General features: G+C 39.1%; 1 protein-coding gene across 1 annotated transcript in view; it reads right to left on the bottom strand.

Moving 5' to 3' along the window:
- CRB1 (crumbs cell polarity complex component 1) overlaps positions 1-19,474 on the bottom strand; it is a 209,282-nt gene that overhangs the window by 21,039 nt on the left and 168,769 nt on the right. The window contains exons 10-11 of the mRNA XM_043567910.1: positions 18,180-18,308; positions 13,480-13,600 (exon numbers count right to left, since the gene is read on the bottom strand). Of these exons, the coding sequence (XP_043423845.1) occupies positions 13,480-13,600; positions 18,180-18,308 (250 nt within the window). The remainder of the gene's footprint in view (positions 1-13,479; positions 13,601-18,179; positions 18,309-19,474) is intronic.

Genomic DNA, 19,474 nt, shown 5'->3' with positions numbered 1-19,474 from the left:
CCCAAGCAAGCTCCACGCTGAGCCTGGCTCAGGGCTGGATCTCACGAGAGCAAGATCACATCCTGTGATGATATCAAGAGTTGGAGGCTTAACTGACTGAGCCACCCAGGAGCCCCTGATGATCATATATCTTCTGTGTGAACTTCTTTTCTCCCCACCTCTGGCAACACCAGAGTTTCTCTGTTTGTGCACACTACATACCGTTCATCCATCCATTTACTCCTTCAGTAAATACTGAAGCATCTGCTCTATCAGGCACTGAAATTACAAAGTTAAACGAGACATTCTGTCCACCTTTCTGTAGCTCCCAAGATGGAGGACAAGGTGACAAGTAAATAAAGACTTTTGCCGTATTGCTTACTGGTCAGAGGTACACATACCCCACCAATGTGAATTCGTGTCCTTCAACTTCTGAACTGGATATTCTTGGGAAACGTGCTTGACCGCTCCCTGACTCTGTGCTCTCATCAGTAACATGGAAAATACGATTTCCTAAGTCTTGGGACTTTTGTGAATGATAAAGAAGACAATGTGTGTAATGAATGACCTTAGCATAATGCCTGGCTCAGAGTGAGCCCTCCACAAGTATGAAGCGTTATGATAGAGGTGTACTTAGGATGGTGAAGAAACATGAAGACACTCCCAGCACTGACTGGGTAGGGGAGAGAAGCAAGGAATGCTTCCCTGGCGAGTTTTCAGAACATATACATTTGACCAGGCAAAGAGGACTGAAATAAGGATTTAAGGCTCCAAAAGAAATGAGCAACATATCCTTTAAAATGTCTTTTTTTCGGGGCTTCTGAATGGCTCAGTCGGCGAAGCATTTGACTCTGGATTTCAGCTCAGGTCACGATCTCATGGGTATGTGAGTTTGAGCCCCGCATCAGGCTTCATGTTGACAGTGCTGAGCCTGCTTACTTAGGATTCTCTCTCTCTTCCTCTCTCCTTGCGTCCCCCTCCTCTTCTTCTCTCTCTTAATAAACTTAAGGAAAATAAATAAAATGTCATTTTTTCAAAATTGCAACAGTGGTGGGCTCTTACTTGCTTTAGAGAAGATGAATTAACAGGACATGATTTTAATAATTCAACCGTATCTATCTTTGAAGAGAAATGACGCCTTTCTTCTCAGTCGCTTAGATCTTGAGGGGCTCTGTCCATCTGATAGAATGTAATGCTTTTCTAAATGCAAAAAGGAAGTCAAATTAAATATATCCCTGCGGGCTGCTCTGAGAGCGTGCTTGGGTGTCCAGATGATTATGTTACAGGTGTGAGCCCATGTCTTTATGGATCTAAACTTCCTCGGGGCGCCTGGGTGGCTCAGTCGGTTGAGCGGCCGACTTCGGCTCAGGTCACGATCTCGCGGTCTGTGAGTTCGAGTCCCGCGTCGGGCTCTGTGCTGGCAGCTCAGAGCCTGGAGCCTGTTTCAGATTCTGTGTCTCCCTCTCTCTGACCCTCACCCATACATGCTCTGTCTCTCTCTGTCTCAAAAATAAATAAATGTTAAAAAAAAAAATAAAAAAAAAAAAACTTCCTCTGGGATTGGCTCAGGAAAGAGCCGATCTGTATCAAATTCCGCTTCAGCATAAATAATAGGGCTTCTGCGCATTTGATTCTTGGATGGAAATGTTCCCCTAATGGAGAGTGTGGCTCACTTATCCTTAAGACGATCTCATTACCAAAGTTCTTACTAATGACCAAGACTTGCCTTTTTCATTTTGCAAAATTGGTTGGAAAAAATGGGCCAACTTTCTGTATGTACCATGTACTATCACTTTCATTAATTTCAATAACTAGGACAGGTTGAATATATACCCCCACACACAATTCTCTAAGTGAGAAATTGCCACTTTGAACTTACCTCAAAAGCACTTTGCTCATTATATCGGTAAGTTAGTGAAGATTTATTTAGTATCTATTATATACGTAACATGATGCTGGCTGTTAAAAAATTCAAAGCAACATTTTAGTTTTAAAACGTAACTTTTGGGGCACTTGGGTGGCTCAGTTGGTTAAGCATCTGACTTTGGTTCAGGTCATGATTTCCCAGTTCATGGGTTCGGGCCCCACATCAGGGTCTGTGCTGACAGCTCAGAGCCTGGAGCCTGCTTTGAGTTCTGTGTCTCCCTCTCTCTCTGTCCCTCCCTCGCTCACACTCTGTCTCTCTCTCTCTCAAAATAAACATTAAAAATTTTTTTAATTAAAAAAATGTAATTTTTCCTGTTAGATATCAACTAGTGATTTCAGTCATTTATCAGGCATTAAGATGTATTTTGCAACTTTGAATAACAAATATACTGGTGCCTCAGTTTTCTTTTACAACATAATCTTGCTATCTGCATAGGATTATCAAAGAAATATTACAGGAAATGGGTGTAAGGAATATATATTCAGAGCCACATGTGGAACTAAATTGCACTCAGGGAGACAATGAGACAATCATGAATGTGCTTTCCAAATGATCAAATATACTTTACTGTAAATAGCCTATTTGTTTTTGGATGAGTTGTATTTAATATATTGCTTCTTTTCTGTATATGATTAGTTTCTGATAGATTTCTACAGTTTACATGAAACACTCTGTGATTCAGAAATTATCACTGTGAGTAAAAGATAACTTTATGCCCTTTAGAAATAAAGAATTCTTCTCATCTTCATGAAAGTTAAGAAAATAATCTGCATATATCCATAAATGTATATTACGAGTCATGAAAGTTTTAAGTAGAAATAATATATTAAAAAATTACTAATTTTAAGTCAGTTATCTTGATATTTAAATTTCTTCATATATTAAATTCCCCAGAGTGTACCTAGTTTTCTACAAGTCATTCCATTTAGTCTTACAAAAAAGATCAGCAATGGATTCAATGAGCCTAAGTCTCATTTCCTAATGGCAATATAAGTCATTCAAGAAGAAAAGCCATATTATATAAGAATATACACGCCCCATTAATGAAAACGAAGAAATAGGAAAAATTAAATTTGTGCCACGTTCAACTAGACAACAGCATGGTATTCAATTGCATACCAGAAATTTTCAGCTTGGTTGATCACTACTCTTTTCTTTTTTTTTAAATTTTTTTTAATGTTTATTTTTGAGACAGAGCATGAGCTGGGAGGGGCAGAGAGAGGGAGACACAGAATCCATTGCAGGTTCTGAACTGTCAGCACAGAGCCCGACGCAGGGCTCAAACTTACAAACCACGAGATCATGATCTGAGCCAAGGACGCTCAACTGACTGAGCCACCCAGGCGCCCCATTCTTTTCTTAATATATCGAGCCAATGCCAGAGTTCTTCTTGAGTATAGAACAATGGAGAATATTCAAGAAAATGATAGCCAACAAGATGCAATTGACTTCATTGTTTGCTTTGAGTCACTTGGCCAACTAATTGGTTGTATCATGTACACGTAATTTCTGAAATTACCTATCATAAATTTCAACTACATTTTGAAGAGAATGGAAATGTATCCAGTGAAACATAATGCATTCCCCATTGGGCAATAACTAGGATATAACTCAGTTTGCACAGAACAATATCAGTTTAGGTTGTTGTCCCAGCATGATTATTAATAGTTCTTGCTTTCACTCATAATACTCCAGTCAAATAATAAATAATCCAGTCACCCTTGTCATAACCAACATACATCATTAAAGGAATATGTCGAGTATCTTCATGATCTACAAAATTATAAAACTATATGGGCGGAGCTACACACGGAAGTCAGTTCTCCTGCCTAAGCTCTTGGAGAGCAAGACCACAACTTTTGTGTACATTTTGGTTGCTCCCCATGCTCGGCTCAGAGCCTTGCCTAGAGCAGACTCTTGATAAATAGTGGACAAATGGATAAATAAATATTTTAAACACCAATTTCCACAAAGCCCAGTATTATAGCAATGCAGTGATCCCATCAGGGAGATTTAAAAGATGATGAGATTAATTTGACAGGTACCTAAAAAAGCTGTTTGATTTGGTTAGCTAGTCAATTCAGTGACAAACTTCAGCCTGGTTGTTTCTCACAGTTGTCTGTGGCTTAACACCAACCGATCCAGTTGTACCTCTCATCCCGGAGCCCCACTCTCCATCACCTGTTTCTGTCTTATTTTGGACACATGAAGAAATGTGCGCTGAAGGTGAAAGTCTATGTTACATGAATTCTGTGAAGCTGGTGGTGATGACCTCACATTAAGAAATGAAGAGCATTAATTATACTTGGTGAAGCAGAAGTCTTAATAATGTGTGAAAAGATGAAAGGAAAACAGATTAGTGAACTGAATCAGACCTGATTTCAGTGATTGAAATACATCAAAATAACATTCCAGAACCGTTTTTTATGTTAATGCTATATTTACTCCTTCCTGAATGCTAATTAGTGGAAACTCAGCGATAAGTGACAGTGCTTTTTAAAATAATAATTTGTAGAGAATGTCGTTCTGGGTACCTCTTTCCTGAAGGCCAAATTGAGAGCACAAAGAAACTGCTAGAGAGAGGAAGCCTCCTGTGCCACTGGCCAGTGCTCTGTTCTTACAGAAGCCTGAGGATGTGGGCCAGTTGGCATCATCCTTGACATCAGCCTTTATGATCAAGCACGGCTCTCACCCTCTCAGAAACCATCTGTGACTCTGTCATTCACAAATGACTCCAAATCCCTGCTGAGTTTATTTTTACTTTCTGCTTTCCTCTCTTAGTTTAATGAGTTCTATAAATTTTGTAGTGTGAAGGGGAATTTCCTATTACTTGCTAGACTTACAAGGTCTCAATGAATGCTTCCCATCCCGGAATTCTGGGACTTTTTGAACAGGTTCCTTCAATCAGGCCCTCCATCAGTTTGCACGTATGTTCAGACCCTTCACTTAGCCGAGATAAAGAGTAACTTTAACGATTAGACATGTCTGCTCGCTCCTCAAATCTCTCTCTGGGTATTCTAGTTATTCTCGCTATCGTCTCTATTTGTGACAGTTCCTTCGAGAGATGTGGCAACAAGCTATAGGCACCAAAAATTTAGGGTTGTAATGGAAAGGAGTTGTTACTTGGTTTTCCAAACCATTCTTGACGACGGCTGACATATTTTTTTGACCAGTTTGGACCACAATAACAGGGAAATTCCTGCTAATTGCCACAACATCCCTTTCTTGGCTCCTCACTCAGAGACCTCAAGCCTTTCTTTAGCATTAGACTTGGAAACAAATGGTGTGGATACACCCCAGTTCTGATGCTTCTCGGATACTTGGTCCAGACAAAGTCAGGTGACCACTTTAAATCTCTATTCATGTATCTTAAAAAAATTTTCTTTTCAACGTTTATTTATTTTTGGGACAGAGAGAGACAGAGCATGAACGGGGGAGGGGCAGAGAGAGAGGGAGACACAGAATCGGAAACAGGCTCCAGGCTCTGAGTCATCAGCCCGGAGCCTGACGTGGGGCTCGAACTCACAGAGTGCGAGATCGTGACCTGGCTGAAGTCAGACGCTTAACCGACTGCGCCACCCAGGCGCCCCTATTCATTTATCTTTAAAATAAAGATAATAATGCCTCTCAGAGTTATCATGAGGGGGAAAAACTGGACTTACAAATATGAGAGCCTCTAAAATTGAAAGCTGTGCAAGTGCGTCTCATTATTAACAATTTCAACAGTATCATCTATTCCTTTTCTACCTTTCACAACAATTATTGGGGTGGTAGAAATGTGGTAACTTAACCTCCCAACAAAGAAAGCCCAGGACCAGATGGCCTCCCTGGTAAATTCTACCAAACATTTTTTTTTAATATGAAATTTATTGTCAAACTGGTTTCCATACAACACCCAGTGCTCATCCCAACAGGCGCCCTCCTCAATGCCCATCACCCACTTTCCACTCCCTCTCACCCCCATCAACCCTCAGTTTATTCTCAGTTTTTAAGAGTCTCTTATGGTTTGGCTCCCTCCCTCTCTAAATTTTTTCTTCCTTCCCCTCCCCCATGGCCTTCTGTTAGGTTTCTCAGGATCCACATAAGAGGGAAAACATATGTATTCTAACAAACGTTTAAAGAAAAATTAACTGCAATCATTCTCAAACGTTTCAAAAAAAAGTGAAGTGGAGACAAATATCCAAACTCGTTTTATAAGGTCAACATTACCCTGACACAAAAGCCAAAGACATCCCAAGAAAAGAGAACCATAGGCCAATATCCTTGATGAACATAGATGCAAAAATCTTAGAAAAATACTAGAAAAGAAAATTAATAGCATACTGAGAGGATTATATACCACGATCCAGCGGGACTTACCCTTGGGATGCAAGGACAGTTCAACATATAAAAATTAATCAATGTAGGATGTATGGACGCTTGGGTGGCTCAGTCATTTTAAGTGTCCAACTCTTGATTTCGGCTTAGATCATGATTTCATGATTGGTGAGATCAAGCATGAACTGGGCTCTCTAAATGAATAACCGGTGTAATACATCACATTAGCAGACTGAAAGATAAAGGCACTCAATTGATTGTTTCTTTTGCTGTGCAGAAAATATGAAGTTTGAGGTAGTTCTAGATATCTATTCTTGCTTTTGTTATCTGTACTTTTGGTGTCATATCCATGAAATCATTGCCAAGACCAATATCATAAAACTCTTTCCTTATGTTTACTTCTAGGGGTTTACAACATACAAAAAGCAGCTGTGCTTCTATATACCAACAACAAACTATCCAAAATTAACAAATAATCCTATTTACAATAATATCAAAAGTAATAAAACACTTAGGGATAAATTTAACCAAGGAGGTAAAAGACCTGTACACTAAACACTATGAAATATGAATGAAAGAAAGTGAAGAAGATACAAATAATGGGAAGATATTCTGTGCTCATGAATTGGAAGAATTTATTTTGTTCAAATGTCAAGCCTAAAGCAATCTACAGATTCAATGCAATCCCTATCAAAATTTCAGTGGCATTTTTCGTAGAAATAGAACAAACAATCCTAAAGTTTATATGGAACCACAAAAGACCCTGAACAGCCAAAGCAATCTTGAGAAGAGAGAACAAAGCTGGAGGCGGCATACTTCCTGATGTCAAACACGATGGGTTTGGCATAAAAACAGAGACATAGACACATGAAAAAGAATCCAGGGCCAGAAATAAATCCACCCTTATATGGCCAATTAATTTCTGACAAAGAAGCCAAAAATAAGGATTATTTTTTCAATAAATGGTGTTGGGAAAACTGGATAGCCACACACCAAAGTATAAAACTGGATTCCTTTCACACACCATATAGAAAAATCAACTCAAAATGGATCAAGACTTGAGTGTAAGACCTGACACTGTGAAATTCCTTGACAAAACCTATGGTGTAAGTTCCTTGATATTGGTCTTGGCAACGATTTTTTTGGATTTGATACCAAAAGTAAAGGCAATAAAAGCAAAAGTATTCAAGTGGGACTACATGAAGCTAAAAAGCTTCCACACAGCAAAGGAAACCACCCATGAAATGAAAGTCAACCTATGGAATGGAAGAGAATACTTGCAAATCATATCTGACTGGGGGTTAGTATCCAAAATGTATAAAGAACTCATACAACTCAATGGCAAAATAGCCCTGATCTGAGTTAAAAATGGGCAGAGAAACAGAATGGACATTTTCCCAAAGAAGACACATCAATGGCTAACAGGCACATGAAAAGGTGTTCAACATCACTAATCATCATGGAACTATAAATCAAAACTATAGTGACAATGTCACCTGTCACAATGGCTGTCATCAAAAAGACAAGACATAATAAGTGTTGGGGAGGAGGTAGAGAAAGGGTGACCCTGATGCATGCTGGTGGGAATGTACATTGGTGCAGACACTATGGAAACTAATATGGAGATTCTTTAAAAAATTAAAAATAGAACTACCGTATGATTCAGCTATTCCATTTCTGGGTATATATACCCAAAGGAAATGAAACCCTTATCTCAAAGACATAGCTGCACTCCCATGTTTATTGCAGAATTTGCAATAGCCAAGGTATGAAAACAACCTATATGTTTACTAACAGATGAATGAATAAAGAAGATCTGGTATGTAAGTGTAATAGAACACTATTCCACACAAGAAATAATTAAATCCTGCCATTTGGATCTTGAGGGTATTGGACTAAGTGAAATAAGTCAGACAAAAAATAAAAAGTACTGTATGATCCCACTAGTATGTACAATCTAAAAACACCGAACAAAACATAGAAGCAGAGAGTAGAATGGTGGCTAGGTGCTGAGGGTGAGGAATGGGGAGATGCTGGTCAAAGGGCACAAACTTTCGGTTATACGATGAGTGACTTCTGGGAATCTAATATTCAGCATGGCATCTAATAGTGCATAATACTACTGTACTGCATACTTAAAAGTTGCTAAGAGGGGCATCTGGGTGGCTCTGTCAGTTAAGTGTCTGACTCTTGATTTTGGCTTAGGTCATAGTCTCATGCTTTGTGGGATCCAGCCCCTCATGGGGCTCTGTGCTGACAGCGCAGAGCCTGTTTGGGATTCTCTCTCTCTCTCTCTCTCTCTCTCTCCCTTTCTCTCTGTCCCTTCCCTGCTCACACATAAGCTCTCTCTCTCAAAATACATAAACTTTAAAAAGTTGCTAATAGATGATAAATGTTCTCACCACACACACACACACAAACACACAAAAGAAAAAAAATGGTAATTATGTGATGAGATGGAAGTGTTAGCAAAGGCTATGGTGGTAGTCATTTTGCAACATGTAAGCGTGTCAAATCGGCAACTTGCACATTCTAAACTTACACATGTTCTATGTCATTTATATCTCAGTAAAACTGGAAAAAATACTAAGAAAAAAATGCAAGTGCATTATAGATATGGAGAATGGAATACAAAAGGTCAACAGATCTATAATATGACTCCCAAATTTATACACCCAACTCAGCTATATCTCTTGAACTCCAGACTAGAATATTCACACTGATTAATAACTGTACTTGGATATCCCACTGAACCTTATACATATTCATTTATTAAATTAACGAATATTTTTACTTTTTTATTTTTTTAAAAAGTGTATTTATTTTTGAGACAGAAAGAGAAACAGAGTGTAAGTGGGGGAGGGGCAGAGAGGGAAGGACACAGAATCCAAAGCAGGCTCCAGGCTCTGCACTGTCAGCACAGAGCCTGATGTGGGGCTCGAATCCACGAACCATGAGATCATAACCTGGGCCAAAGACAGACACTTAACTGACTGAGCCACCCAGGGGTCCCTTAAGTCATCAAATATTTTTAAATAATATTCACAAAATTTAACTGGAGTATCCCCTCAGAACTACACCTTCTCCGAACAATCATGAGGTAGGTCTTATGGATTCAAATTTTGTTAATCTACCCCTCTTCTACATTGCCTTTGTGTTTACTGCAACAGCCTCCTAAATGTGTCTTTTTGGGCCCAGTCTTGCATTTCTTTTAACTCATCTACACAGAAGCCCAGCTGATGTTTCTAAAGTGCAAGTATGATCATGCTACTTTTCTGATTGAACCCCATTAAGGACTCCCCATTAATTTTAGAGAAATGCCACGGTGAGTGATTTGACTTCCAAGGACTCACTTCTTCTATAGCCTCGGTTTTACTGTGTTCCCACTGCATAGGCTCCAGCCACCCTATGCCCTCTGCAGCCCCTTCTGCCAGAAACAAGTCTCTACTCTTCCATCCCTCCTGCCACACCTTGACACTTGTTTACCTTTGAATCCCAGCTTAGGTTTTAGGCTTTCTTTGACCTTCCACATCCACCTGTAAGGCTGGGCAAAAAAAGTCCCTCCTAAGTGCTCCTTTACAAGATGGTGCTTAGTTTCATCCCAACGCTGATGCAGGAACTCTCCTTCACTTGTTTGTCCCAGACCTTCAATTTGTTGTGAGCAAGCACTGTGTCTAATTTACATGTGTATTCTCAGTACCTAATCCAGAGCATCACACATGGGAGGTATTTGTTAAGTTATTGTTGCATCGATTAAAAAATAGAGAAGTGAAATAGTCCATATTAGTAATAATTTTGGTAGTTGAACAACACAGATTTCTTTTCTTCACTGGTTTCCCACCTACATCACTAAACTCAAGTTTTATGTCTCACCATTTCCAAAAAAGACTCCATTTTTGTTCTGCAAAATTAAGCTGAATAACTTCTATTTTAAAATTCAGAAATGGCAAAAGGATCTTTAAACACAATTTGGTGAAGATTTTGGAAGGTGGGAGATTTTGATTGTCCTCAGTGTTACCCGAATTTAATTATTTCTTCATGTTGCCAAAATGCAACATTTCTGCAAACCTTCCTATTTTCCCTACTTCTCTACTCCCTAAAAAGGAGGGTAATAAAAACCATTCTTCAGGCGCACACACACACAAAGAAGGAAGAGGCACGGCCAAAAACAGAGACAGAGCCTTGTTTAGTTCCGATATCAAATCTTAAAAATAAGCAAAAAGAATTATCTGTTATTCAACTAAATACAGGTTCTGTTTCAGAAACTTGTTGTAGAGGAGTTTGTGTGAATTTCTATCATTTAGGTGAGATAGCCCCTCCTGGGACCCAGGTTGAACCAAGTCTACTATGGGGGCAAAGTAAACCAATAGTAAAAATAAGTAGGGATATGATCAATTCTAAAATGTCAACTAGAGGAATACTAACCAGACAGGGAAAGTACATGGGACCTTGATTTTGATGGCTGAAGGTATTTACTTGCAGGGACACGTGTGGGGGAGGAAACCTCAATTCTGTGTTCATTATGTGATGTGTGTGTGTGTGTGCGTGTGCGTGCGCGTGCGCTCGCACAAACACACATATGCGCATGCCTGGCTTGTGGACATCTTTCCATGCAAGACACAGTCAAGGAAAATGAAGACAGTTGTCAGAGGATGAGAAGTGGAGATACAGGAACCAGTTTTATTTTTCTGTGTAAATATGTAAAAGCCATAATCACACACAATGCAATTAAAAACACAAAAGAATAACAAGAAAAAGGAAGGTATTTTTGTTTTAAGTCAGAAATCTCATGACAAGACATTTGGAAAATAGAAAAACAATTGACAGTTACAGTGACAACAGAGATCAGAATTTTACAGAGAAAGAGTTTGTGAATGACTCAAATATACTTGGAAGGTAACAAATCACATTGTAATGGCCTGTAAGTACATCCTCACAGGAATGTCTAAAAGGAGTCAATGTGAAAACTGTATGTATGGGTTTTGGCCATAATCTACTTTATGTTTACTTCAAATATTTGGGAATGTAAATATTGATGAAGGTTTTCCCCAAGTCTCTTGTCACAAAGTCTAACTTTGGACAGATCCATCTGAGACAGCAGTCTGCATGCTGCTTGAATGTGAGGGAAAGGCATAGGGATTAAGGAAAGACTTCAAAATCAGTTGCTTCTAGTTTGAAATGACTGCCAGTATTCTACAGGATAGGAATTTTCTGCATAAAACGTTCTATTGCTATTAAAAGATAAAATTGAACACATCTCATTTGCTTTTAGAGTATACCATTTTGTCTTTTTGTTTTGATTTGTTTTGAGTAGTATATTTAGGTTTTCCTTGGTCATTTCCACAGAAAAACAACTTTTTTAAAAAAAAAAACAACAAGTTGGAATAAATGAGTATTGGCTATCACCCGATGGCTAAATCACCCTCATGTTTTCAAACCAGGGCAGCTCCTAAAGACAGACACATTTACACAATTATATTTGTCCGGTCACTGTTACTGTAGTCGCTTTCTAAATTAATTCATAGGGTCAAACCACGTTCCCTTTAAATAAACACAATGTCTCCTTTGGAAGGGGACACCCATACAAAGATATTTAGCAGAAATGCTAACATGCCAGTGGAAGCAATTAAAAATATCAAATAAAGCATTTTCTAAATTACTATTTTATTTACTCTATGAAAGCTAATAAATAAATAATTTTTGCATATCTTATTAGTTAATTTACTAACTTCGTAGACTTAGTAGATCCATCATTTCAGGTATATATTTACAAAACATAATGCCAAATATATTCTAATTATGGAAGGTACTTTCCACACCTTCCATATGCTTTTATTATTTTTTCAGAAAGATACTCAAAGATGACACATTTACTTGTAAATTTTAGAAAAACATGCCTCCAAGAAATCAAGTTTTATAATATATATTTTTGGTGTATGGATATACAATAGTACTTTTTAAAATTAAATATGCCTTGAAAAACAATTCGAGTCAGTCCATTTGATAGAAATGTCAGCAAGCTCGTAGATTTATAAGCAATTAGCAGAAAGTTACTCTATTTGAATAGAAAGTATTGTAGGAAAAAGAACTTATGCGTCATTCTATTGGAGGAGAGGTTTTGGGGAATCAGAAATCATACTGGTGAGCTATCACTTGAGTTTTGATACCAATTATACCAGAAAATTTTATTTCTATATTTTAGGGATTTCGTGTGATTTCCTTCTTTCTCTTTATATATATATATATACACACACACACACACACATATATATATATATTTTTTTTAACTTACCAGAGGGTTGGCAACATTTCATTAAAAAATTTTTTTTTTCATGTTTATTTATTTTTCAGAGGGAGAGAAGCAGGGAGTGAGTGGGGGAGGGGGCAGAGAGAGAGAGGGGGAGACACAGCATCCGAAGCAGTATTTGAATAACAACATATTAAAACATAGACGGGTATGAAAAACAGCTTAATCGGTAATTTTAAAACTGTCAGGTCATGAATAATAGATGTGAATGAAAGAATATAAATGACTTAGGATCAGGGTGAATGAGGCAACTAACATTACAGAGGTCCACACAGCAGTGGAATGGGGGAGAAAATGTGGTCTTAGCGTAGTGGTCATTCACATATGGAAGCACTCAGAATGATAACGTATCTTACTGAGTACACTCAATGATGAGATGTTTCTGGTTATATTAAGAACAGTATTTTTGGGGCGCCTGGGTGGCCCAGTCAGTTAAGAGCCCAAATCTTGGTTTTGGCTCAGGTCATGATCTCACAATTTGTGGGTTCAAGCCCTGAGTTAGGCTCTACACTGACAGCGCAGAGCCTGCTTGGGATTCTCTCTCTCCCTTTCTCTCTGCCCCTCCCTTCCCAATACTCTCTCTCTCTCTCAAAATGAATAAAATAAACTTTAAAAAAAGAAAAAATTTTACATGTATAGCTGAAATAGGTAAATACTTGCTATTCTCATATTATGCTCGTGATCGCTTAATTAGCCCTTGAATTTATTTTGATTTTCAAGGTAGTTAGTTTTTTATTTTCTTTTTCAGAATCTAAAATGAGTCAAGGCATTTCTTGAAATTCAACGGCTTTTAAGTTTGGGAATGTCCAAATGAATGTTAATAATCTTCCGGTTCACCCCACTCAATAACTGCCTCATCATTCATGCGCAGAATGAGGTAAGAAAGAAGCTGAAAGAGATTCTGCCAGAGTAAGAGAGAGACATAAAAGGAGAGTCCGCTCACATCTACCTCACAGCGTTCACCAGCAAAGGCGACATCACAGAGGCACTGGAACTTGTTGACCAGGTCCTGGCACAGACCTCCATTGAAGCAGGGATCAGAGGCACACTCATCGATGTCCTTTTCACACCTTGAAAATAAACAGAACCAGCAGAAGCCTTGGTCTTTGTTGAGCAAACTGGCTGTGAAATGGGGAAAGGAAAAAACTCGCCTCACCTACTTGGAACAGTGCAGTCTCATTTACCAGTTGCCACGCAACTTACACATTCCTAATAATGGGGGAGATATTCCTTAAAATTCCCGTAACAAATTTTGTTTTTAAGGGAAACGATTTGTAGACACGCACACACACACACACACACACACACACACACACAATTAGAATGAGAAAACAGGTGCAAATATTTAGAAACCAAGAAAAAACTGAAGAAACCAGTTTGTTCCTGAAGAGCATTAGGGTCTTTGCCACTTGTGGGTCAGTTTATTGGGGGCACATAGGAACCACGAGTGAGGCTGAATTTGCCAACCTGGAGGATACAGAGCAGGCCCAGGCTCCGGCTGCCAGGATGCTAATGAATCCAGGCCTTCAGGCTGTGGGGGGAAAGAAAGTCCTTCAAAAACAGGGGGGAAATTGGTTTATTCTGGGAGATTTTGGATTATTTTCCTTTGGAATCCCATTGTTTTTTTTTAACAAAAAGCAAAAGTAGATATTTGGAAAATTTCAGTTGCTAATAAATATGTTTCATAGCTAAGTGCCATTTTTAAATAGTCAGAATGACTTTCAAAAGCCAAGTTTTCCCAAACAAGTGATATAGCCACTCTAAAAAGTGTATTGAAATTTTCCTCTTCCCTGGGATGCTGTCATCTTTCACCTACTCTTGTTATTTATGGAACAACTTGTTCTTCCGTATATTCACCGATTAATTCGCCAGCCACTCATGCAGTCATTCAGTAGATATGTATTTAGCATTTGCCATTCGCCAAACACACTGTTAGGCCTCAGGATAGAGCAGTAACTAAGGCATCTCTTTTACTTTGGGAAATTCATATCAAATGTTAGCTTCAAGGATCCCTAAAGAGAAGCTTACAATGTCGAAGTGTAATGTCAACAATTTTTCATTCCCCACCTCCCAAAAGGTACCACTTGCATGCATGAATCATCAGCTAATCACTAGGCTTAAAATGAAGAGAAATGAAGGGGTGAGTAGGGAGGCCCAACCCAAGGTATAAAGGAAAAAAGAAAAAGATTTCTTCCCAGAAAAACAGCTCCTTATCCCGTTGGATACCAAGCATAGCTGAGACATTCTGTTTTCCCTTTTTGGCTCCGGCTTCTGGCCTGGAAGGAGACTTCTCCGATTAGATCTGAACAAAAGCTGACAACTTGCAAGAGCCTGCCAAGCACTCCGTCCTGGGTGGACCAGAGTGTCCGCACCATTCATCATTTACAACCTGCCAGGATGACACTATAAAGTTGGGGGTTTAGCCAGGCAGAAGAGGAGGCAATTTGCAGGAAGACAGCTTTTCAATATCTTTTGGCGTTATGGAAGTCACATTCCCCTAGGCCTTCAGAGATTAGTATTTTCCAGGCCTCTTCCAGCTACTGTTTCTCCATTTCTTATCTATTTCTCTTTGGAACTAAACGGTGTATCACACATGCACATTCCTTATAAACATTATTGGAGCTTTCATTAGAGGTTAATTAATACATGGAAAATCAAAATAAATAAATCCATTAACATGCAACGAATTAACTAACGATGCCTAAGGACTTTGAAAAGTACAGAAGCTATTGAGCACGTGTTCACTCTTTTAGAAATCCATTTGCCACAGAGAAGTTTATTCAGATGAAAGAGTCTCGGGAGAGGAAAGAAAACTTGGATTCCTTTTCTTACCACATTTTAAACAAATACTTTGCATTTATTTATTTATTTATTTATTTACTTACTTACAGAGACAGTGTGCACATGTGTGTGTGTGAGCAGGAGAGGGGCAGAGGGAGAGGGAGAGAGAGAGTCTTGGATAGCCCAACACAAGAGTTTGATCTCATGACCACGAGACATGACCAGAGCCGAAATCAAGAATTGGATGCTGGGGCGCCTGGGTGGCACAGTCGGTTAAGCGTCCGACTTCAGCCAGGTCACGATCTCGCGGTCCGGGAGTTCGAGCCCCGCGTCAGGCTCTGGGCTGATGGCTCAGAGCCTGGAGCCTGTTTCCGATTCTGTGTCTCCCTCTCTCTCTGCCCCTCCCCCGTTCATGCTCTGTCTCTCTCTGTCCCAAAAATAAATAAACGTTGAAAAAAAAAATTAAAAAAAATAAAATAAAATAAAAAGAATTGGATGCTGAACCGACTGAGCCACCCAGGCACCCCAATAATTTGCATTTAAATGCAAGATTTTTAAAAAAAATTTTCTAATGTTTATTTTTAAGAGAGAGAGACAGAGCATGAGCAGGGGAGGGGGAGGGGTAGAGAGAGAAGGAGACACAGAATCTGAAGCAGGCTCCAGGCTCTGAGCTGTCAGCACAGTGCCGGATGTGGGGTTCAAACCCACAAATTGTGAGACCATGACCTGAGCCGAAGTCAGATGCTTAACCGACTGAGTCACCCAGGTGCCCCATTATTATTTTTTAATGTTTATTTATTTATTTTGAGAGAAAGAGAGCATGAGTAGGGGAGGGGCAGAGACAGAGGAGAGAGAGAATCCCAAGCAGGCTCCGTGCTGGCAGTGCAGAGTTCAATGTGGGGCTCGATCCCACGGCCCTGGGATCATGACCTGAGTCAAAATCAAGACTTGGATACTTAGCTGACTGAGCCACTCAGGTGTTCTCTCCCCACCCCATTTTTAAAGATTATTCTTTTAAACAAATGTGGGAGGAAAAGGAAATGTTTGTTGTAAATAGGCATAATGTGTGAATAGCAGAGGAAAATCATCCAAGGCTTTGGATGAGTCTATGCATTGTGGCATTGAACATTAATGTGACATTAAGTTGTGACACTGAGGCAGGGAATAACCAGCACTTAAATATAGTGAAAGAATTCTTCAAAATTTAGGATAAGGAAATATTTGCACTATTTCAGAGGTGTATGGAATTGGAGGCCAATTGAATGGTCTCTGTGTTAGCAATATGTGGCATGGTAAAAATTGGTGCCATAAAGGGTAGAATATGATCCAAGGTTATGTCTTTCGATGCACATATATGCTTGGACTGCCCACGCCATCTAAAGCCAACCGCTGGAAGCAGGCCATAAAGGCAGGAACTCGATTTGTCATTGAACGTTGAAAGGGCAAAATGTAAGTATATCCTAAACTGTCCGCTGTTTTGTAAAAAGTCAAAAGAGCTGAATCTGTGTAGTGCCCAAAGAGCCAGCTGGAAAAGAGAAAATTCAAAACTGTAATTGTCACGGAGCACAAATATATCTATTATTTTATTAACTACTCTTTTGAGAAAAATTAATCAGTCAAAATCTCATTGTCAAGTGCTTTGTATTCTAATTTATGCAATCTGTTCAATGCAGGAATTCTGGTCAGAAATTACTATCTTATCCTGAATGGCATATGAGATGAAGGAGCACTTTTTCCATTTTCTGTTAATTGTTGCAAACATAGATTTATTCATTTAGGTGAGCACATTCAAAAGATGAGCACAGGCTTTGAAGGCAGCTCAACCCTTCTGCAGCATATACCTGGATACATCTGACCTGTAACTTAATCTCTCAGCCTCAGTTTATGTAAAGGAAAAGTGGAAATAATAACACCTAGAGATAGAAGTGCTTAGGTGGCTCAGTCAGTTGAGCATCTGACTCTTGATTTCGGCTAAGGTGATGATCCCAGGGTTGTGGGATTGATTCCTGCATTGGGCTCTGTGCTGTGCATGGAGGCTGCTTAAGATTCTCTCTCTCTCTCTCTCTCTCTCTCTCTGCCCCTTTACCCCACTCACGTGCTCTCTCTTTCTCTAAAATAAAAATAAATAAATAACAAGTAGGGATAACACTTATAAGATGCACGACTTAGTGCTCAACAAATGGTTAATTATTATCTGCTTCTATAGAGGTCTGCATCTATATCCTATAGAACCCTGGTTTATAATCATTTTGGGGACACTGATCCTTTTGAGAATCTGACAAAAGCTGTGAAGTATGTCCCTTTTTCTTATCTTTGACCTCATCTTCAGCTAGTCAAACACATATCTAAATTTGCCTACATTTTCAGCCAGCCACAGACTGTCTAAAGCCATTGTCCAACTCCGTATCACCAATCCTTGTATTATGTGAAGAACTGTTGAAGGGTTTCTCTGGGAAAGACAGACTCTTATGGGTAAGGTATATATACTTGTAGGGTTCTAGGTAATTCTATGAGGCAATCTTTCAGGTATATTTTTACTTTACTTCAACAACAACTATATTTGCATCATGTATGAGAGGTAGTGGGAAAGAAACATGAATCCAGAAGTACTTATCAGAAAGAAAAATACCACATTTTTTCAAAGACATATTTTCCTATTTGAAGTCGTGGCTAATAAAGTGTTCTTTACTTTGACCTAAACTGTAATTTTTCTTTTTTTTTTTTTAATTATTTGACTCTGGTGGGACCCATATTTCAGCATGGATTTCCCTATGGGAACTGAGATGAAAAATTAGAGAAATCAACTTTGAATAATCCCCCTGTTATTCAGCCCAGAATTTTCTTCTATGAAGTTCTAATGTGACTCACCATTCCCCAGTAAAACCTGGCGGGCACAGACATTTTAATTCACCCTGGAACTCTGAGCAGTTGCCTCCGCTGTAGCAAGTGAGATTTGTCTTCTCATTCCCACAGACTGTTGAGGGTAATCTGGTGTGTCTAGAGAGATAAAAGTAACAGCCACAGCTGTTCATCTTGTTCATTTCATTCAAGAAAACTTTTTGGAAAAGTTCATATATGGAGTCAATGCCAAACTAATTAAGTGCTCAGGCTGGCTGAGCTACAGATGCTTAATGGTGCTACATTATACCCAAATCTCTTTCTTTTAGTAAACAGCTCCTGCTGGAGGGTGCTAGAACAAGCATAGCTATATATCTTCCATTTCTACACAGTTTTCATTGGTGAGATAAGATCTGTGCTGTGGGGTGGCAATAAATTTAGGGGTGGGAAGAAACTTGCTCTAGCTTGTTTTGCTGCTGCTTTGCTAATAAATCAACACAGGCCAAAGGAAAACTGCATCTCTGTAAAGGCCAGGAAAGCCAGGACAGCAGTCTGGTACCCACGCACTCATGCGATTTCTCTGTAGGCTTTCAGAGCTGAACTCCTGTTGCCCTGCCAACACTTGCTGTTCCCTATATAATGATTCATAGCTTAGTGGAACGCAAGCCAAATCCATCTGGGAGGATTGTGTATGGCACTCAGTGGCAACTACATGCGAATGCAGAGTGTGGCTCTTTTGTATAACCACAAAGCTGTACCTGTTAAGGAATCCTTATGAAAGGCAGAACAAATTGTTAGAAGCTAAGCAGAACTTGACTGCAAGGCACAAGATCCACAGATGTGAAGGGATTGATTAAAAAGATTTTAAGGGTATTGTGCTGGTCCTTTGACCCACTGTGCATGGTATCTGATACATAATTAATGTTCAGGAGATATAAGATGAATTTAATTTTGTCGTGTTGTGTGTGCTGCAGCTAATATGGAGAAATTAGCCTGTATGACGGTAAGTGTGTCTCTTCCCATAAGAGCTAATCAGTTCGACTTTAAAAAGAAAATATCGTAAGGACTTTTCAAAAGAACCAAAAATGTCAACCAGCTTTGAAAGAGGTCAATTAGCAATGCAAATGTGAAGCTTTGTATACATCTTACGTTTAATAAACAAGGTTTGAATCTCATTAGAAGGTACTTTTGAGAACTTTAATCTTTGAGAACTTGACTTTGATAAATTAGGCAGGAAAAACGTACTGGAGAACTAGTTACTGGGGCATATCTGTTTACTTTACTTATCCGAAGTCACTGTGGCAATACTATTAATTTTGATCCTG

This window comes from Prionailurus bengalensis, chromosome E4 (genome assembly GCF_016509475.1).
Source record: "Prionailurus bengalensis isolate Pbe53 chromosome E4, Fcat_Pben_1.1_paternal_pri, whole genome shotgun sequence".
NCBI classification, from domain to species: Eukaryota; Metazoa; Chordata; class Mammalia; order Carnivora; family Felidae; genus Prionailurus; species Prionailurus bengalensis.
This window is presented reverse-complemented; position numbering and strand designations above follow the sequence as displayed.